Source organism: Saccopteryx bilineata, chromosome 3, assembly GCF_036850765.1.
Source record: "Saccopteryx bilineata isolate mSacBil1 chromosome 3, mSacBil1_pri_phased_curated, whole genome shotgun sequence".
Classification (NCBI taxonomy): Eukaryota; Metazoa; Chordata; class Mammalia; order Chiroptera; family Emballonuridae; genus Saccopteryx; species Saccopteryx bilineata.
This window is the reverse complement of record NC_089492.1, coordinates 274,549,986-274,568,106: the sequence shown is the minus strand read 5'-3', so window position 1 is coordinate 274,568,106 and position 18,121 is coordinate 274,549,986. Positions and strand designations below refer to the sequence as shown.

The 18,121-nt window shown below is 47.1% G+C and overlaps 2 protein-coding genes across 8 annotated transcripts in view; one reads left to right on the top strand and one right to left on the bottom strand.

Moving 5' to 3' along the window:
- The first annotated feature begins 227 nt into the window (after positions 1-227).
- On the top strand, positions 228-14,835 carry MTFR1L (mitochondrial fission regulator 1 like). Of its 6 annotated transcripts, none has more exons than XM_066270057.1 (7): positions 228-359; positions 4,145-4,266; positions 4,778-4,882; positions 8,565-8,674; positions 9,235-9,446; positions 10,962-11,283; positions 13,857-14,835. In XM_066270057.1, the coding sequence occupies exons 2-7, from the start codon at positions 4,243-4,245 to the stop codon at positions 13,960-13,962; spliced, it is 879 nt and encodes a 292-aa protein (XP_066126154.1). In that variant the 5' UTR covers positions 228-359; positions 4,145-4,242; the 3' UTR covers positions 13,963-14,835. The 6 variants fall into 6 exon arrangements, with proteins under 6 accessions (XP_066126154.1, XP_066126157.1, XP_066126152.1 ...); XM_066270060.1 differs by having other exon boundaries at positions 297-388; positions 10,998-11,283; XM_066270055.1 differs by having other exon boundaries at positions 297-388.
- AUNIP (aurora kinase A and ninein interacting protein) overlaps positions 14,215-18,121 on the bottom strand; it is a 43,152-nt gene continuing 39,245 nt past the window's right edge. For both annotated transcript variants that reach the window (XM_066270053.1, XM_066270054.1), the window contains one exon: positions 14,215-17,082. In XM_066270053.1, coding sequence (XP_066126150.1) covers positions 16,238-17,082 — 845 coding nt within the window. In that variant the 3' untranslated portion in view covers positions 14,215-16,237. The remainder of the gene's footprint in view (positions 17,083-18,121) is intronic.

Below are 18,121 nucleotides of genomic sequence, written 5' to 3'. Positions count from 1 at the left end.
GTCAGACCTGATTTCAAAGGTCGGATCGGGACTACGCAGCAAGGAGACGGAGACCGGAGGGTTAGGCGACGAATAAGACCTCCAGCACTTCGATACTGTCAATTCTTCCCCCAGGACTCCGACAGGAGGGGGTGTGGTCTGGGACGGGCGTGTCCCTCCCTCTGGGGCCGCACGTGCGGCCGCCCACGCCCCGCCCACGCAGAAGCAGCGCTTGCCCCGCGGCTGGCCCAGTCCGCTTTCCGAGGGCGCGCGGGGCCGCGGCTCGGTGCGCAGCCGCGAAGGCTCGCTTCCGGAGGCGGGTCAGCGGAAGTGAGGGCAGTTGAGGCTGGGCGGCCCGCTGTAGTAGGAGGGGCCGTGAGGTGAGTGAGTCCCGGAGCCCGAGTCTTAGGTGAGAGGCTAGATCCGCGTGCCGCCGGGGAGGAGGGGGCGCGGCCTCGTGTTAGGCGTTGTGCGGGGCCTCGGGTTGCTATTCCCGTGCCGGTTCTCGCGGGAGCAGTGCTGTCTGTCTCATTTGGCAAAGGGGGAAACTGAGTCCCCAAGGGGTAATTACTCGCTCGAGTCACCCAGCTTCGGTGGCCGGACTACACAGGCTTCTCGTTTCGGCCGCGGTCCTGGGCGGGGCAGGCCGCCTTTGCCATCTCGCTCCTTGTAAGGCCTGGCCCCGGGCCTGTGGCTTCAGGGACCGCCTGGGCCGGCGGCGAGAACTTGGCCGACCTTGCCCCTGTCGGGTCGAGCTGTTGCGGGGGAGGGGAGGCGTGTCCCGGGGAAGGTCCCCGCAGCGGCTCCCTGGGTGCAGGTGTCTGCTCAGCAAAGTTCCACTGAGCCGGGCCCAGGAGTGATGAGACCAGGCCCTGCCCTGCCCGTCTCCTGCGGGGGACCGTGTGTCGACAGGACAGCAGCCTCGAGAGGGGCTGTGGGAGCGCAGAGGTGGTAAGAACCAACCAGCGTTGCTAGTGACCGAGGGCAAGATTCTTCTAGCCAGTGACACTGTGTGACACTGTGTGAAGGTGGTGGGTGAGGGTGTATAGGCTAAGTTGGTGCTCTCGTCCATTCATTTCTTACTAGGACAAATATTTACCTGCTAACAGTGGGCCGGGGCAGGCACTGTGCTGTGTCTAGGGAAGTTCTGCCCTCGGGACAGATGTCCATTAAGAATGAGTAAGAATGAGCTTTGGGAAGGGGTGCTGGTGTTTTGAATAGAGAGAATAATGTGTGGACAAGACCTCAAAGGTGGTGTTGGGCAGCTGGAGGGCCCGGGTGGCTGACGGGCAAGCAGAAGGTAGGATGTGTGGCAGTGAGGTGTGCAGGGGCCTGATTGTAGGCCTTGGAGGCTGCTGTGAGTTGGCTCTACCGAGGTTGTGGAGGGCCTGCAGGAGTCTAGATCTGCAGAGATTTTAAACAGGAACGGTATGACTAGCAATGTGTTCTAGAAAGCTCACTCTGGCTGTTGTGCTAGACTGAGGCCCAACTTGAGTCTTTGGAGGTTAAGTCCGAAGAGGAAGTGACTGCAGTGACTAAAGTGAGAAACAGAGGGAAGCACTGTTATGTGGAACTTGGGTCGGGCTCTAACATCCAGCACAGAGCCTGGCGTGCAGTGGATTTTGCTAAAAGGCTTAAATTGCACCTGGAAGTTGAACCCATGCAGGAGGCAGCAGGATCTGGCCCAGACTTGAGGTGCTTTCTACTGGCATGACTACTGAGTGACCTTAGACAAGTTCCTTCATCTCTCCAGCATCCTTCCCTGGTGTGATAACCTCCTTCTTTGCAGCTCCTTCCCTCATAAAGTGAGTGGTGTGCTAATTCCTCTCCCAGGGATGGAGAGACTCTACATGGGAGGTTTCCAGAAAGAGCTGCTTTGGTAGTCCAGAGCTTTTCCCAGTACTTCTCACCTGGGTGTTCCCATCCCTCATCACTTGGTCCCCAGTTAATCTTCACCCCTTATTATTCTCTGCGCCTCTCAGATCTTGCACCTTCCTGTCCTGTGCGATTGTTGCTGTTTTTCTTCCCTTCCTTCAACCTCCAAACTCACTACAGGACCTGGGGGCCAAGGGACTAAATTCACCTGGCCACCTACCTAGTGTGCCTTTCTTAAGCAGTGGTATTCGTCCGTGGCTAGAATTGTTTTCAGATGCTATCTTCTAGACTGAGTTCTCAAGAACATGGCTGTGTCTTATACCTCCATAGATGAGCACAGGTGGGCACTGTTAGTGTCTGATGAACAAGGGACTGAGTGATTGCATCTGCTCATGTGCAAGGGCAGCTGTGAAGAATCCAGTCAGGAATGACCCCACCCACCTGTCACATTTTAGCAGTTCATTAAGCCCTTTAAATTTCCCTCTTTCACTGATTGACCCTTGAGTTAGCCTAGAATGGCAGCTGTTCTTGTCCTTTTTGTACAGGTGGAGAAAACATTTCAAAAGATTAAGACATTCTGACTTGGCCTTTGGCTACAACGCCAGTAGATGGCTGAGCCAGGATAAAAGAATTTGGCTTTCTTCCCTGTAGCCTAGTATAGTGATTTTCAACCTTTTTTGAGCTGAGGCACATTTTTTACATTTACAAAATCCTGGGGCACACCACCTACCAAAATGACACTCTAACACAGTACATATTATACATATAGTTAATAATATAGTTTCTAAATGTATTTATACTCACTTAGTGTGAAACCTGGGCCTGTTTTGATGAGCACAAAAGGGATATCCTGGCAGGAATGGTAGAAAGACACACACGAAGCTCTTCCTCAACAGTTCTCAGTCTCTCTCTGTTTTTAGTTTTTATTGCAGTCAAGCTTGAGAAGCTCAGCTCACATAGATATGTTTTTGAAAACAGGAACAATGTCAAAATAGCTTTGTTGGCCAGAATGGGGAACTCCTTGGCAACAGATAACCAAAAACTGTTCAAAGGAAGATCAGCAAACTTTAGCTTTAAAGTTAGATAACATTGTGATGCATTGTATATCATCCTCTGCGGGGGGGGGGGGGGGGGGGGGGGGGGGGGGCTCTTTTTTTTTTTCTTTCTTGTTTCACTTTTTTTTTGTATTTTTCTTTTTATTTTTTATTTATTCATCTTAGAAAGGAGAGAGGAGAGAGAGAAGGGGGTAAGGAGCAGGAAGCATCAACTCCCATATGTGCCTTGACCAGGCAAGCCCAGGGTTTTAAACCGGCGACCTCAGCATTTCTAGGTCGATGCTTTATCCACTGCGCCACCACAGGTCAGGCATACAAGGGCCTCTTTTAAAAAGAAAAAGGTCAAATATCTATATACACTATCAGGATAGACATAACCAGCTGAGGCTGAGGCTTCATCTAGTGGTAGCAACATTTACCTCTAGTCCTGACCAGGATTAGAAATCGGGACCATGGGGAGGAGTAGCAGCTTCAACTACTCGCTGCGGCCACACAATGACAAGTGCGCAGCAGCCCGCGGGGACCTTCCTGGGTGTGGTTGAGAGGCGGTCTACTATTGGTTCATTGCTAGTGGTTGGGATGAATCCTAGAAGGTGATTGGTCAGTGAGCGTTCCTGTGCCTCCACTCTTCCTGTGGCTGATAGCTGGAAGGATTGTGAGGGGAATGTTTATGTTCGGATGGAGGCGGCTGGCGGCAGGCCGGATAAATAGCCTCCGCGGGCCGTAGTTTGGGGATCCATGTTTAATTTCCCCACAGCACACCTGACCATGTAGTGTGCCGCGGCACACTGGTTGAAAAACACTGGCCTAGTAGACTGAGATTGGCTAGAGTGGGCTATTCATTCTTGTGTTATTTTACTTCTTCCGCTATTGGAGGCCCAGCAGTGCTAGGCTGAGTGAATGAATGCTGGACTGGGGTGGTACCTAAAGTTTGCCTTTCCCATGAGCTTTTTAACTACCAAAGTGTTCTATTTCATCTCTAGAAGTTTTGTCTCTGGAAACCAAGGGCCCAGGAGGGCTCCCAGGGTTTTCTGAGCTCATGTAACAAGTCTGCAACAGAACCTTTAAAGGTCTGGATTTGGAAGAGCCATTGTTGGGTGAAGGCAGACTCTTGGGCTGGCTTATTCCCGTGAAATATAAGAGAAACCTTGATGTTAGTCATCGCTCTGCAGGGCCTGGTTTTGTGGGGCCTGTGTGGTGCCCATTGAGCCCCCACTGTGAGGGTTGTTTTACAGGAAGGCAACTGGTGTTCCTTAAGATGGCCTGATATGAAGGAATCACGCCCCCTGCCTCCCCAAGCTGCCTTGTCCTTCAAGTGCAGGAGCCAGCTGAAATGTCGGGAATGGAAGCCAATGTGGTAAGAGGCATGCCCAGGGCAGTGGTATGGTGGGGGTAGGCTGAGCACAGGGCCTGCTGAAGTTGAGACTCTCCAGTGAATCCTTTCTTTCCCGTGGAGGCCTGAGACTGGAGGGGGACCACCCTGCCACCCACTCCCCCAGGCAGAAGCAGCTATGATTGTGGAGCCATTCAGTCAGTGTGTTTCTGCCTGTCTGTGCAGAGGGAAACCTGGATGATCCCTCCACCCAGCTAATTCCTCAGCCCTGTACTGAACCCTCCCAACATTGACTGTCCCTGTACTGGACCCTCTTGGCTAGTTTATATCAGTGCCCTTTAGGTGGCTTGCCAAGGTGAAGGCTAACAACTGGGAAACCTGACCTCATTTATAACTGAGACCTGACTTATCCCCACAGGGTCCCCTGTCCCTGGGATTTGGGAATCTAGTCTCCCTGGTAAAGGGGAGTGGGGGAGAGGATGGGGACAATGCTTGAACTCATCTCTGAGGTTGTGAGTGTCCTCCTCTCCTCTAGACCATCCCAATCTGGCAAAACAAACCGCACGGGGCTGCTCGCAGTGTGGTGAGAAGAATTGGGACCAACCTGCCCTTGAAGCCATGTCCCCGGGCGTCCTTTGAGGTGAGTGCGCTGGAAGGACAGGGAGAAGAGACGCTTGGAGTTGGGAAGGGTGGTGCTGCGCTGCCGCAGACTCCTTGACATTGCTAAGACAGGTTGCTTTCCTGGTTATTATTTTCATTTTTTAAGTGCTTGTAATGGATCCTGGTCACTCTGCCTTCCTGGTTGGACACTGACCTGTGACCACAACAGTCAGGTTTCCAGATTGCTCATGAATTCATAACTTTACACGTTTGATGCCTCTGCTTAGTGACTCAGATTTCATCAGACTCGAGCAATCCAGTTTTCCAGAGCCGGCCAAGGCCCTTGCTGAACCATATCTTAAGGCTAGCCAGGCCTGTGATCTGAGGTGTTTGCCTCCAGCCCTGGCAGCTCCCCACATGGGACACTGAGTGCTGTGTGTGACTCCAAGTTAAACTCTGCTTTTCTTAACTAGTCCTAAGACTTGGCCACTTAGCCACCTATTTTTAGTTTCCATGAGGCCCAAACTCTTGCTGTTAAGCCTGGCCACTCATTTACTGGACTGCTTCAGTCTTACCTCTGTGTCCAGGGGGCCTTTAGTGCCCCCCCCTCCCTGCAGTAGAGGTTCTTGCCTGGCCCATGTCTGAGACTCCTGCAGTGGAAAACCAAGTAGCATTTATTAATGCCAGCTGCCTCCCTCTAAGAACTAATGGTTAAGCACTAGCTTCAGGCTACTTGCTTGATTTAAGCTGTGTGTGTCTAGGGAGCTGGGACACAAAAACATCAGCTTCCTGCCTACACGGAGGAGGTAGACATATATGTTGGAAAATACGTGTGCCCAGGTGGCTACAGACATGGAGATGAATTTGTACATTAGAAGTATCGCGCCTGACCAGGCGGTGGCGCAGTGGATAGAGCATCGGACTGGGATACAGAGGACCCAGGTTCGAGACCCCGAGGTCGCCAGCTTGAGAGTGGGCTCATCTGGTTTGAGCAGAATCCCACCAGCTTGGACCCAAGGTCGCTGGCTCCAGCAAGGGGTTACTTGGTCTGCTGAAGGCCTGCGGTGAAGGCACATATGAGAAAGCAATCAATGAACAACTAAGGTGTTGCAACACGCAATGAAAAACTAATGATTGATGCTTCTCTTCTCTCTCCGTTCCTGTTTGTCCTTGTCTATCCCTCTCTCTGGCTCACTCTCTGGCTCTGTAAAAAAATAAATAAATTTTTTTTATTTATTTTTTTTATTTTTAATTTTTTTTTTTTTATAGGGACAGAGAGAGAGTCAGATAGAGGGATAGACAGGGACAGACAGACAGGAACGGAGAGAGATGAGAAGCATCAATCATCAGTTTTTTGTTGCGACACCATAGTTGTTCATTGATTGCTTTCTCATATGTGCCATGACCGCGGGCCTTCAGCAGACTGAGTAACCCCCCGCTTGAGCCAGTGACCTTGGGTCCAAGCTGGTGAGCTTTTTGCTCAAACCAGATGAGCCTGCGCTCAAGCTGGCAACCTCGGGGTCTTGAACCTGGGTCCTTCCGCATCCCAGTCTGACGCTCTATCCAGTGCGCCACCGCCTGGTCAGGCAAAATAAACAAATTTTTAAAAAAAGTAGTATCGCAATGAAACAAATTGTAATCTTTCACTCATGTAGGGTCTTGCCTTCAATTTGTAAAAATGCAACATCTGTGAAGCACAAAGAAGTGAGGTATGCCTGTGTTAGTGATGCCAGCTAACGTTTACTGAGCACATACTATACGCTAAGCACTGTGCTGAGTACTTTATCTGTGTTAACTCGGTTAACTGCCATAACAGGAGTGCTCTAGCTAATCAAGGATAGCTCCCCTAAATGACCCATCTTAGCAGCAGCCCCTGGGTCCATGGGAGATCACGTCACTCCTTTGAGACCCAGCTTCCCTATCTGAAAATGAGAGTCATCAACTTCTGGTCTACCTACCAGACAATTTATAGCAGGAATATCTGAATCTAACTCATATATTGGCGGGTTTTTGAGACATTATCCCTGAATTTCTGTTGTAAATTACCTTAAATATTAAGGGAATCTTCTTTTTTTTTTTACAGAGACAGAGAGGGACAGACAGACAGGAATAGAGAGAGATGAGAAGCATCAATCATTAGTTTTTTGTTGCGACACCTTAGTTGTTAACATTGATTGCTTTCTCATATGTGACTTGACCGTGGGCCTTCAGCAGACTGAGTAACCCCTTGCTGGAGCCAGCGACTTTGGGTCCAAGCTGGTGAGCTTTACTAAAACCAGATGAGCCTGCGCTCAAGCTGGCAACCTCAGGGTCTTGAACCTGGGTCCTCCGCATCCCAGTCTGACGCTCTACCTACTGTGCCACTGCCTGGTCAGCCAAGGGGGAAATCTTGATTTATTTTTTAAATTTACCCATATAAAATATTATATTATAGAAAATAAGGAGAAAGGAAATAACCTGTAATCACATAGCCATGACACTGATTATTAATGTTTTGGTGTAGTTCTTTTTCTAGATATGTTACTTTTGCTTTTTGTATGCACTCAACATATGATTGAGTCCTCCTAATTTTTCATTTAATTTTAACATGGTGTCACTCAACCTTTCTGTTCCCTGGTTGTTGGTCATTTGGATTGAGAGGCTATTTTAAGGCATTGTACTATATTCCTTTTATAGAATTAATCATGTCTTTTTATTCTAGTCTAAATATTCAAATTATAAAGTTGGCCTATAAAACAATGTTATTAACAGCGTAAATCCCAATTAGCTATAAAGGTGTTATAAAGAGCTACCCAGAGGGTCTGACCAGGCGGTGGCACAGTGGATCAAGCATTGATCTGGGACACAGAGGACCCAGATTCGAAATCCTGAGGTCACCCGGCTTGAGCGTGGGCTCATAGACATGACCCCTTGGTCTCAAAGGTCACTGGCTTGAAGACCAAAAAAGCAATCAGTGGACAACTAAGGAGCCACAACAAAGAACTGATGCTTCTCATCTTTCTCCCTTCCTGTGTGTCTGTCAATTAAAAAAAAAAACCTAGCCAGAGGCAAGTTCCTAATGATATAACAGATGATTGATGTCCTCGCACCAGATAGCAAGACACTCTTACTGTTAGACAGCAGCCACCTGTTAAAAGGCTGGTCCCACTGAAGACCCCTTTTTCTTTAAAAGGACAGATAATAAACATTTAGACTGTTAGCTGTAACAGTATTACAACTGTTCACTTTTGCAGTTATAGCTTAAAAGCCACCACAGGCAACACATAAACAAATCAATGGGACTTTTTCAAATAAAACTTTATTAAAACAGGCCCCAGCCCTCCTCTGGGCCATCTTGTTTTGCTTGCAGGTACAATAGCCTCATAACTGGTCTGTTCACCCTCCCATCCATGTTCCACAGAGTAGCACAGTAATCTTTTAAAATCTAAAATTAATCTTTACGTGAAAATTTTCAGTGGCTCATGATTGGTCTTAGATTCAAAGCTCCCTTCCAACCTCATGCAACCTCCCCACCCCCACCTTCTCTGTTCTAGTCATACTGAACTGTGATCCCACAAACTCGTTCTTCTGAGCTCCTATTCAAGTTGTTTCCAACCTGGAACCCATCTCTCCCTCCTCTTGGAAGCCTTCCTGACCCCCAGTGCTGGATTAGGTGCCCCTCCTATGTATTTTGCCCAGTCTGATTGTCTTACCATGTGTTGATGGATTTTGCTTCCCTGTAGACCCTGCCCAGTGTCTCTGATCTGTATCTAAGGGATGTGCCCCCAGTCCCTACGCTGGCTGACATCGCCTGGATTGCAGCAGATGAAGAGGAGACATATGCCCGGGTCAGGTAGCTGAGGCACTAACAAGTCTGCTGGGGAATGAGGCGCTTCTTCCCAGATGAGGTGGCAGGCAGCAGGGGGGAGTGTTTGTGAGAGGCTGAGGGCAATAGGATAAGATCTATGGGCTCGGGATGGAAGCAGAACCTGGCTGTCCATCTTGTAGGAGTGGGTGAAGTAATTTTAGAAGGCGTGAAATGGCTAGCTGAGTCTGATATATTTCCCCACGTATAAAGCACATGTCACCCACCTCCCGAAAAATTTGGGGTCTAAACACTGGGTGCATCTTCCACAGTGGTTGTAGATTTTTTTACTTGCATTTCCCGCTTTTACGCACTTGTTTTTGCGCTCATTGTTGAAGACAGTGATTCATCATCAGACAGATGAAGACAAGCTAGTGGATGGGAGTTTTGACAGTGATGAGTCGTATGAATTTTATGATGAATAAAACTTGAGTTCAGTAACTTTAATACATTTTTTCCCCAAATTTTGGGCCCCAAAATTAAGGTGTGTGTTATATATAGGAGCGTTTTATACACGGGAAATACGGGTACCTCTTTCCCTGGTCTAGGAGTGATACCCGCCCCCTGAGGCACACCTGGAAGCCCAGCCCTCTGATTGTCATGCAGCGCAACGCCTCAGTGCCCAACCTGCGTGGGACTGAGGAGAGGCTCCTGGCCCTGAAGAAGCCAGCCCTGCCAGCCCTAAGCCGCACCACAGAGCTGCAGGATGAGCTGAGCCACCTGCGTAGCCAGATTGCTAAGATAGTGGCAGCTGATGCAGGTAAGGGCCCCTGCGTCAGGGCCAGAATAGAGCAGGCCGTTCCTTTTCCTCTGGCTTTTGGATAGGATAGTGGTAAAGAAAATGATGGTCCCTAGTTTAGAGGCATCTTGGGTCCAGAGCTCTGGGGTTGCTATGGCTAGCCTGTAGTACTTTTTGGTTTATGTCAGTTACTTTAAATTGACTGGTTTGGTTAGGATCAAGATCTTCATTCAACCTATGACCACAAGCAGATTCTCTAAAAACACCAACCTCTGGCAAGTTTTTTTGGGTTTTTGTATTTTTCCGAAGCTGGAAACAGGGAGGCAGTCAGACAGATTCCTGCATGCGCCCGACCGGGATCCACCTGGCATGCCCACCAGGGGGTGATGCTCTGCCCATCTTGGGGCATCACTGCTGCAATCAGAGCCATTCTAGCGCCTGAGGCAGAGGCCACAGAGCCATCCTCAGTGCCTGGGCAAACTGCTCCAGTGGAGCCTTGGCTGCGGGAGGGGAAGAGAGAGACAGAGAGGAAGGAGAGGGGGAGGGGTGGAGAAGCAGATGGGCGCTTCTCCTGTGTACCCTGGCCAGGAATTGAACCCGGGACTCCTGCACGCCAGGCTGATGCTCTACCACTGAGCCAACCGGCCAGGGCCTGGCAAGTTTTTTTAAGATCCCATCTTCTATGAACCCTCACCAGATTTTTCAATATAAGAAATAAGCATCCCCTTTAAGCACCTGTCCTCCCTTCCCTGGCCCTGTCTACCAGAGACCACCTCTGTGCCGTTAGGCAGAAAACCGGAAATGGATGGGAGTCCATCTTATGTGGCATGAAATACCAACAGGTGGATCTCTCCCAAGCAGCTCAAGATTTATCTTTTTTTCTAATTGAGGTCAGCTCCCAAACCTTACCAGCTGGTAGAACACATGAAAATTATGGTGTTCTCTTTGAAATCTTCATTTAATTTCCATATATGGCAGTTTTATAGAGGAATTGCACTTGAATTTTTCATTTATATTGATTGGCTACTTTTTTGTCATCTAAGTGACAGGCTAAAGTAGTTTATAAAAACCATGTTTCTTAGAAACTTAGAAATTGAGGAAATTCCATTAAAATTTGGGAAATGAAGACTGTCACCATTCTGTTTTTGCTGCAGAATGCTTCTGCTAGTCACAGACAGCAAAGGAGGGTAGTCAGCAGCACTAGTCCAGTTAGAAAAGGACAAATTCAGGCCTTGGTTCTGAACTGTCCTTTCACTCTACACAGGGCTGTTACAACATAGCTCACTGTGAAGGGAGCTTTTAGGAGCCAAGGGTTTTATGGAGTGGGAGGAGTGATTTGCTCTCCTGGAACACTGGAAGAGCCCAGTTCTCTACATCTCGAAATCCCAAGGGCAGGGTAGTGGAGGAACCTTCCACTGCTCCACGATGTCACAGTGTCAGCTCAGGAAATGAATGTTTGATAGACAGTGCTTGTAAGAAGATATTACTGCTGTATTCTAGCCCGTGTCCATCCATGCCTGTTGTTTTCTCTTTCAGCTTCGGCTTCATTAACGCCAGATTTCTTATCTCCAGGAAGTTCAAATGTCTCTTCTCCCTTACCTTGTTTTGGATCCTCATTCCACTCTACAACTTCCTTTGTCATTAGTGACATCACCGAGGAGACTGAGGTAGAGGTCCCTGAGCTTCCATCTGTCCCCCTGCTTTGTTCTGCCAGCCCTGAATGTTGCAAACCAGAACACAAAGCTACCTGCAGCTCATCTGAAGAGGATGACTGCGTCTCTCTGTCCAAGGCCAGCAGCTTTGCAGATATGATGGGGATCCTGAAGGACTTCCACCGGATGAAACAGAGCCAAGATCTGTAAGTATCTGATAAGGAGCTCTGGTGATCTAGTTACTGTTTAAGTCACCTGTGGCTAATGATCTAACAGGCAGTACTTACACAGCAAGTTCTCAGTGGTAGCCATGTGTCACTTCATTTACAAAACCTGCTACCTGCTTGCTAATGCCTGGGGTCCCAGTCTGAGGAAAGAGCAACACTTCACATTTGGTTGGGGTGATCTAACCCAACCAAATGTTTTGACTAGTAGGAATTTCACAAGGTTCATCCAATCCCACTTCTGTTCTGATAGTGCTAGTAGCCTCTCCATACCCCACCCTTCCAAGTTGGGTTGCATAATAATCTCAAACTGGTAGACTTTTTTTTGGTGAAAGGAGAATTTCAAGTTGGCAGTTTCTGCTTATTAATAGTGGTCCATTGTGCAAACTAATCCTATAACCTATAATTTCAGCGATTTGAAAAGGCTTTTTTGAGATTCGGGAAGTTCTTAAACCTGGCTGCCCCTCAGAATTGCTCCCATTTGTTCACTTTATACTTCCTAAGGCTGAACCGGAAGGGGTGGGAGTGTGAGGGAATTTGGGAAATGCCTACCTGGAGAAACTCATCTGGCAGAGAAGCCCTAGTGCTTCAGCTGGAGTGACCACCTTGCATTATTTCTCTGTGGGGTCTGAACACCTGCATGGGACACATCAGAGGAACTTCTAAGTTCCTGGGCACTGAAACATTTATGTTTGCCATTAAGACCCTGAAGGCCAGTGGCCAGGATGTGTAGCCGTATTTGTTAATGTAGATTTTAATTTTTATCTATTTATTCATTTTATTTATTTTTTTAAGATTTTTTTAAATTATCTTTTTTTTTTTTTTTTTTTTTTTAGAGAGAGGAGGGGGGAGATAGAGAGAGATAGAGAGAAGGGGGAGGAGCAGGAAGCATCAACTCCCATATGTGCCTTGACCAGGCAAGCCAGGGTTTTGAACCGGTAACCTCAGTGTTTCCAAGTTGACACTTTATCCACTGCGCCACCACAGGTCAGGCCTATTTATTCATTTTAGAGACAGGAGAGAGAGAGAGAGAAGGGGAGCATCAACTCCTATATGTGCCTTGACCAGGCAAGCCTGGGGTTTTGAACCTGCAACCTCAGCATTCCAGTTTACCCACTGCGTCACCACAGGTCAGGCTTGTTAAAGTAGATTTAAAAAGTTCTTGTGACAGGTGAGGGCTCTTTCCTGAGTTTATGAAGTCTGTTGAAGGGAAGGTTACTCACTTTGTGCAAGGACCCCTTTGTGTCTCTGGTCCATTTCCCTCTGAAGAGGGACAAGGCTAAGTAACTCCCTCATTGCTTCCTGGCAGTCAACCCCTTAAGGAAGTCACTTTCACCTTCCTTCTGTTGCCCTAGCCAGGCTGGTCTTGGTCATACCCACAGGATAGAGTCAGTTGCTGCTTTGCGGATGCCCTGAGTCTTTCTTTTGGGGTGTTTCATCGGTTGACTCTCAAACGTTCTTCTACTTGCCTCTTGTCCCGTATTAGATCCAAGCCCCTCCTCCTACATACTCTTATGTCCTGGGATCTTTTGTCCCTTGTTACTAGGAGATGGGTTCATGACTATGGATGGAAAGCAACCCTACCAACAAAGGGGCAGAAATGTGACAGGAGGCAATTGTTCTTGTTTTTGCTTTCAAGATTTAATAATCAGTCTTGCCCCTGTATCTCGCCTAGTAACTAATAAAACACCTTTATGAGGATTTATATATAAGTCCTCTAGGATTTCAAGCAACTGTTTTCTAGATATCTAGAACATTCTTTTATGATGTATCAAGTAATTTGAACCTACCTCAATCTGAAGTTGGTTTTGTTCCCATAGGTCCCTTATGAAGTGAACATTTCACTATAATTCTAGGTTTCATTTTAAAAATCTCACAGCCCCCTTGGTGGGGAGACAGAATAGTAGGAAATCTTCAGAACACCTTTTTCCTGGAACTAATAAATAATAAAGGTCAGAATGACTTAAGAGTTATTAGTCACTTCCCCTGCTGATCTGGGAAAATGTTAGTAAGAAAGCACCAAAGGGGGGAGCAGAAGCTTGGCCACCACAGGCCAATTCTGACTACTTGATGGTCCTTTGCCCACATTTTATAGCCATCTCAGGGGAATAGTAAAGCATTCCACTTAAGAAATGAGGTCTACAACCAGCTAGCTTGGTTTTGGACCCTGGATTCACCACCTTCTTGGTAACTTTGGGAACAGTGTACCCAAAGTTTCTGTGCTTCAGTTTCCTCATTTGTAAAAGAGGATGCCATAGCACCTACTTCATAAGATCGTTGAGTGAGATCATAGTCAAAGAAATGGAACACTGTCCAGGACAAAGTACTCAAAGTACTAAATTATTAATAATTAAGCTATTGTGGCCTGACCTGTGGTGGCGCAGTGGATAAAGCGTCGGCCTGGAATGCTGTGGTCGCTGGTTCGAAACCCTGGGCTTGCCTGGTCAAGGCACATATGGGAGTTGATGCTTCCAGCTCCTCCCCCCTTCTCTCTCTCCTCTCTAAAAATGAATAAATAAATAAAAATAATAATAATTAAGCTATTGCGTTTCTAGGAACCGGAGTTTATTGAAGGAAGAGGATCCTGCCATCCTTATCTCTGAGGTCCTAAGAAGGAAGTTTGCTCTGAAGGAAGAAGACATCACTGGAAAGGGAAACTGATAGCACTCAGCTCTGCGAACTCGGTCTCATGCTCCTGGAGTTCCTTCAGCAGCTGCCTTCCTCACCGCAGAGGTTCTGCCTCTCCATCAGAAGTTTTCTGCAAGTCTTGCCAAAAGCTAGAGCTTGGACTGAAAGTCAAGAGTTGGATTATGTGTTTCCCGTGCTTCAAACCTTAGCAGAAGCTAAGGTCCGTTTTGACCCGAGGCAAGTGTTACAGGTAAATGTATAGGTTGGAATGTTTTAGTCCAAAGGCTGAGCTGCAAGTTTGTTTTTCCTTTGCCCCTGTGTGAAAATAGGTCCTAAATGACTTACTTCACTGCATTAGACCCCATGGCTGGTCTCACCGGACACTTTGTGCCCAGCTGTTACTCTCAGCAGCTTTCTTGCAGCAGAGCAGAGCATAGGAGCTATGTTTATGTGTATGTTCACAGGGCAGGAAAAATCTTATGCTGCTCCATCATCAACTGACACCACTGCCCAGCAATCACCGTCTCCCCTGTCCAACACTTAGATGTAGAGGTCGGGCCTCTGGACCAGCTGACATTTGGGCTGGACTGTTTTCTTAAATATATTTTGTAATACTGTACAACCAAATCTACCCTCCAAAGCCCTGGGGCCTCATTGGTTCCATTGATTGAACTCTTTCTCTTCCATGGACTTTAGTTTAAGCCCAGTAGGAAAGAGAAATGGTGAGGAGAAAGAAGACTATCTTTGTTCCAGGCCCCTGACAGCTCCTATGCGTTGGGCCAAGGTTTGTACCCACACCATGCATGACTCAGACGCCCTCAGGTCCCTTTCTCTACGGTATGTATCCTGTGTGTTTGGGTTGAAGCACGAGCTGACATTAAAGGAAGGATTTAGAGAGATACTGCATTTGCTGTGTCCGTCTCTGAGTTATAATTACCTAGTGTCCCCCACAGGTGTAGGATCCTGTTAATTTTATAGCATATGAACTTCCATTAACAGGCTCCTGGCTTCCCCTCTCCTTTCCTTGTAAAGTCCTACCTTTATAAGAAAAATCTTCCCCTTTTGTAGAGACTTAGCCCTAAGCTTTTAAAGCAGTCCCGTCTTATACGCCCCTGCATCCCAGAAAACTGCTGCCTGATAGAAAGTCTTGGGTACACAGGTCAAATTAGACTCCTGTTTAGATTGGGCCTATGGCAATAATAGCATATAATGTTAAAATATTGCTTTTTCAAAAATAAAATTGGTAATGTTTTAATTACCATCAGAGCCAGCTTTGTAAATAAGTCATTTATTTGGACTCAGTTTTACAAAGTGAGTTCTCTCCCCCTCTGTAGAAGAGTAATATAGTCACATCTAGATTGTTAAATAGATTGGCTTTTTAAGGGAGAGACATTTAAACTGAGTATATAAAACTTTAAAATGCTGTCAAGTTACCACAAAAATAAATAAAACTGCCCTCATTTTCTATCTACCTACCGCCCCTGCCTCTGTATACCCAGTCACTTTTTTTTTTTTGTATTTTTCTGAAGCTGGAAACGGGGATAGACAGTCTGACTCCCGCATGCGCCCAACCGGGATCCACCCGGCACACCCACCAGGGGGAGACGCTCTGTTGCGACCAGAGCCACTCTAGCGCCTGGGGCAGAGGCCATGGAGCCATCCCCAGCGCCCGGGCCATCTTTGCTCCAATGGAGCCTCACTGCGGGAGGGGAAAAGAGAGACAGAGAGGAAAGAGAAGGGGAGGGGTGGAGAAGCAGATGGGCGCTTCTCCTGTGTGCCCTGGCCGGGAATCGAACCCAGGACTTCTGCACACCAGGCCGATGCTCTACCACTGAGCCAACCGGCCAGGGCCCCCAGTCACTTTTTTTGAGTGACTTACCACTCAAAAAAAGTGTCAGGAATAATGGTCCCAAGCTTAGGTTGAACAAGTGTGATTACAGCCAGAGATTGAAAGTATACACATCTATAAGAAGCAATGTCCCAGTTAGGCATCTGAAAGGGAAAGAGGTGGCTCAGTGCAGGCTGAGTAACAGGCTCTTCAGTAAAGGGACTACAGGCCCCCTCAGTGCTCACCAGATTCGCACAGGGAATTTACCAGCCACCTCTTCAGGGGAAAGTGTGATGCCAACCATACTGTCTCAAGTGTCAGCATCTGCTTTATTTACACACACAAAATGCTCAATAACAGCTTCATCCTATACCTTCCTCCCCTGACCCAAACATACTCCCCCAACTCCTCCCCAAGATATTTTCCTATAGCTGTCATTTCAAGGTATTTTAAAAACCAAACCCTCAAAGACATTTAGACTTAGTGCCTGATAACTTGATTACCTTCAGAGTCCTGGGTAAAGTGCAGATCAGGCTGTAGATTTAACTGAGTGGGGCTATCTTGGCACTGAGCCCAAGGCATGTTAGGAAACTGCCCTAAGCCCTGATTGCAGGTGTTGCTTACATCTAGGAAAGGTGCTCTAGAGTTGTGGGCAATGACCCGCTGGCCCTGAGAATCCTCAGTGAAAAGCTGACTCCAGGAGTCCCTGTCACTCTTTTCACTGTCCCAGGAAAACACTGAAACAGGACAAGAACTTTGTTTCACTGCTTCTGTGTTTTCTCCACTCCAGGAATCCCTGTATGTTTGAAAGAGGACAGGGGCCTGCCTATTTTCTTTGGCAGACGCCTTTTCCGATTTAGGTTTGTCCAAGGGCAGATGGCCCTTGCCCCGAAGTGGTGTACTGTGGTTCTCCAGACCCTGGCAGTTCTTTTTCTTAGATCTGTGAAGCCATTGCTTTTTCCAGGAAGACTCTTCTCCCTCCTTTTGGTCCAGCAAGTAAGAGCTTTCCAAGTCCTGGGAGAAGGAACAAGCCAGTGAGTCTTGTCTCTCTCCAGCACTGACTAAAGCATCAGTCTGGAACAAAGATGGCACAGTCAAGAATGGGATTCCCATTCTGCAGTGGTCAGAAGCCTGGAGGGACCAAGGAGAAAGTCCAGCTTCCTGAATGTCTGCAGGGGTTGAAGTGGCTAATGGGGGTGCCACACAATCATCCCCCAAGCCCTGGATCAGATGGTCTAGCTGGGTTTCACCTTTCTTAGACTTCCTGCTGGTCTGACTTTCTGAATGAGATGAAACACTCCTCTGATCACCACCATTTGTCTTTCCTAGTAAAACAGACATGAATAAATATTATTCTGCAGGAAACCTCTGCCTTGAGCATGATTTAGCTGGCTCTTTCTGAAATCAATACTAGCTACTATCACTACCTAGTGTGCAAGGGTCTTGGACTCTTCACATATCTTTGTAGCTGAGCTTCCTGCTTTTAATCACTTTTCTCTCCTGAATGATCTTTCTAAACAGATTTTTATATACTCCCCTACTCAAATATAGGGATGCTTCCCATGATCTCCATAATAAAGTCAAATACAACATAGACCAAAGCCTACTTTTACAGATTAGTTTTCTTATGTGGGGTTTGTGTAACGGGGCACATCAGGGAACATGCTTAACACACTATTTTTACAAGGCCTCAAAGATCACATTAACCATCCAACTCTGAGGAACCTGCTGGTGACAGTCTACAGAACATAGATTCCCCACTCCCCAAACATTTCATGGTAAAGAGCAAAGACAATTAGATGCTATAGCAACCAGTAGGAAAGATGATAAACTACTAGTGTCCAGCCTGCCAATTTTATAAGGCGTGGAATGGACCTGGTTATGCCTTAAGGACTAATACCATGGAATTCCTAACTCCTGCCCCCAAATTATACCAAGGTCTAATTATAAGAATTATATTACAGAAACTTGTGAAAGGATTCTCAATTTTGCTATAGAATTCTATGTAGATTGTAGACTATATCAATTTTGAAATGCAAAGTGTTTTTAGGGAAAAAAAAGTCTGTCCTTATTAAAGCAAAAGAGTTTTTGTTTGGGGTAGGAAGACTGCGTGTTGAAGGTTTATGCCAAGGGTCCCCAAACTTTTTACACAAGGGGCCAGTTCACTGTCCCTCAGACCGTTGGAGGGCCGGACTATAAAAAAAACTATGAACAAATCACTATGCACACTGCACATATCTTATTTTAAAGTAAAAAAACAACGAGAATACAATATTTAAAATAAAGAACAAGTAAATTTAAAATCAACAAACTGACCAGTATTTCAATGGGAACTATGGGCCTGATTTTGGCTAATGAGACGGT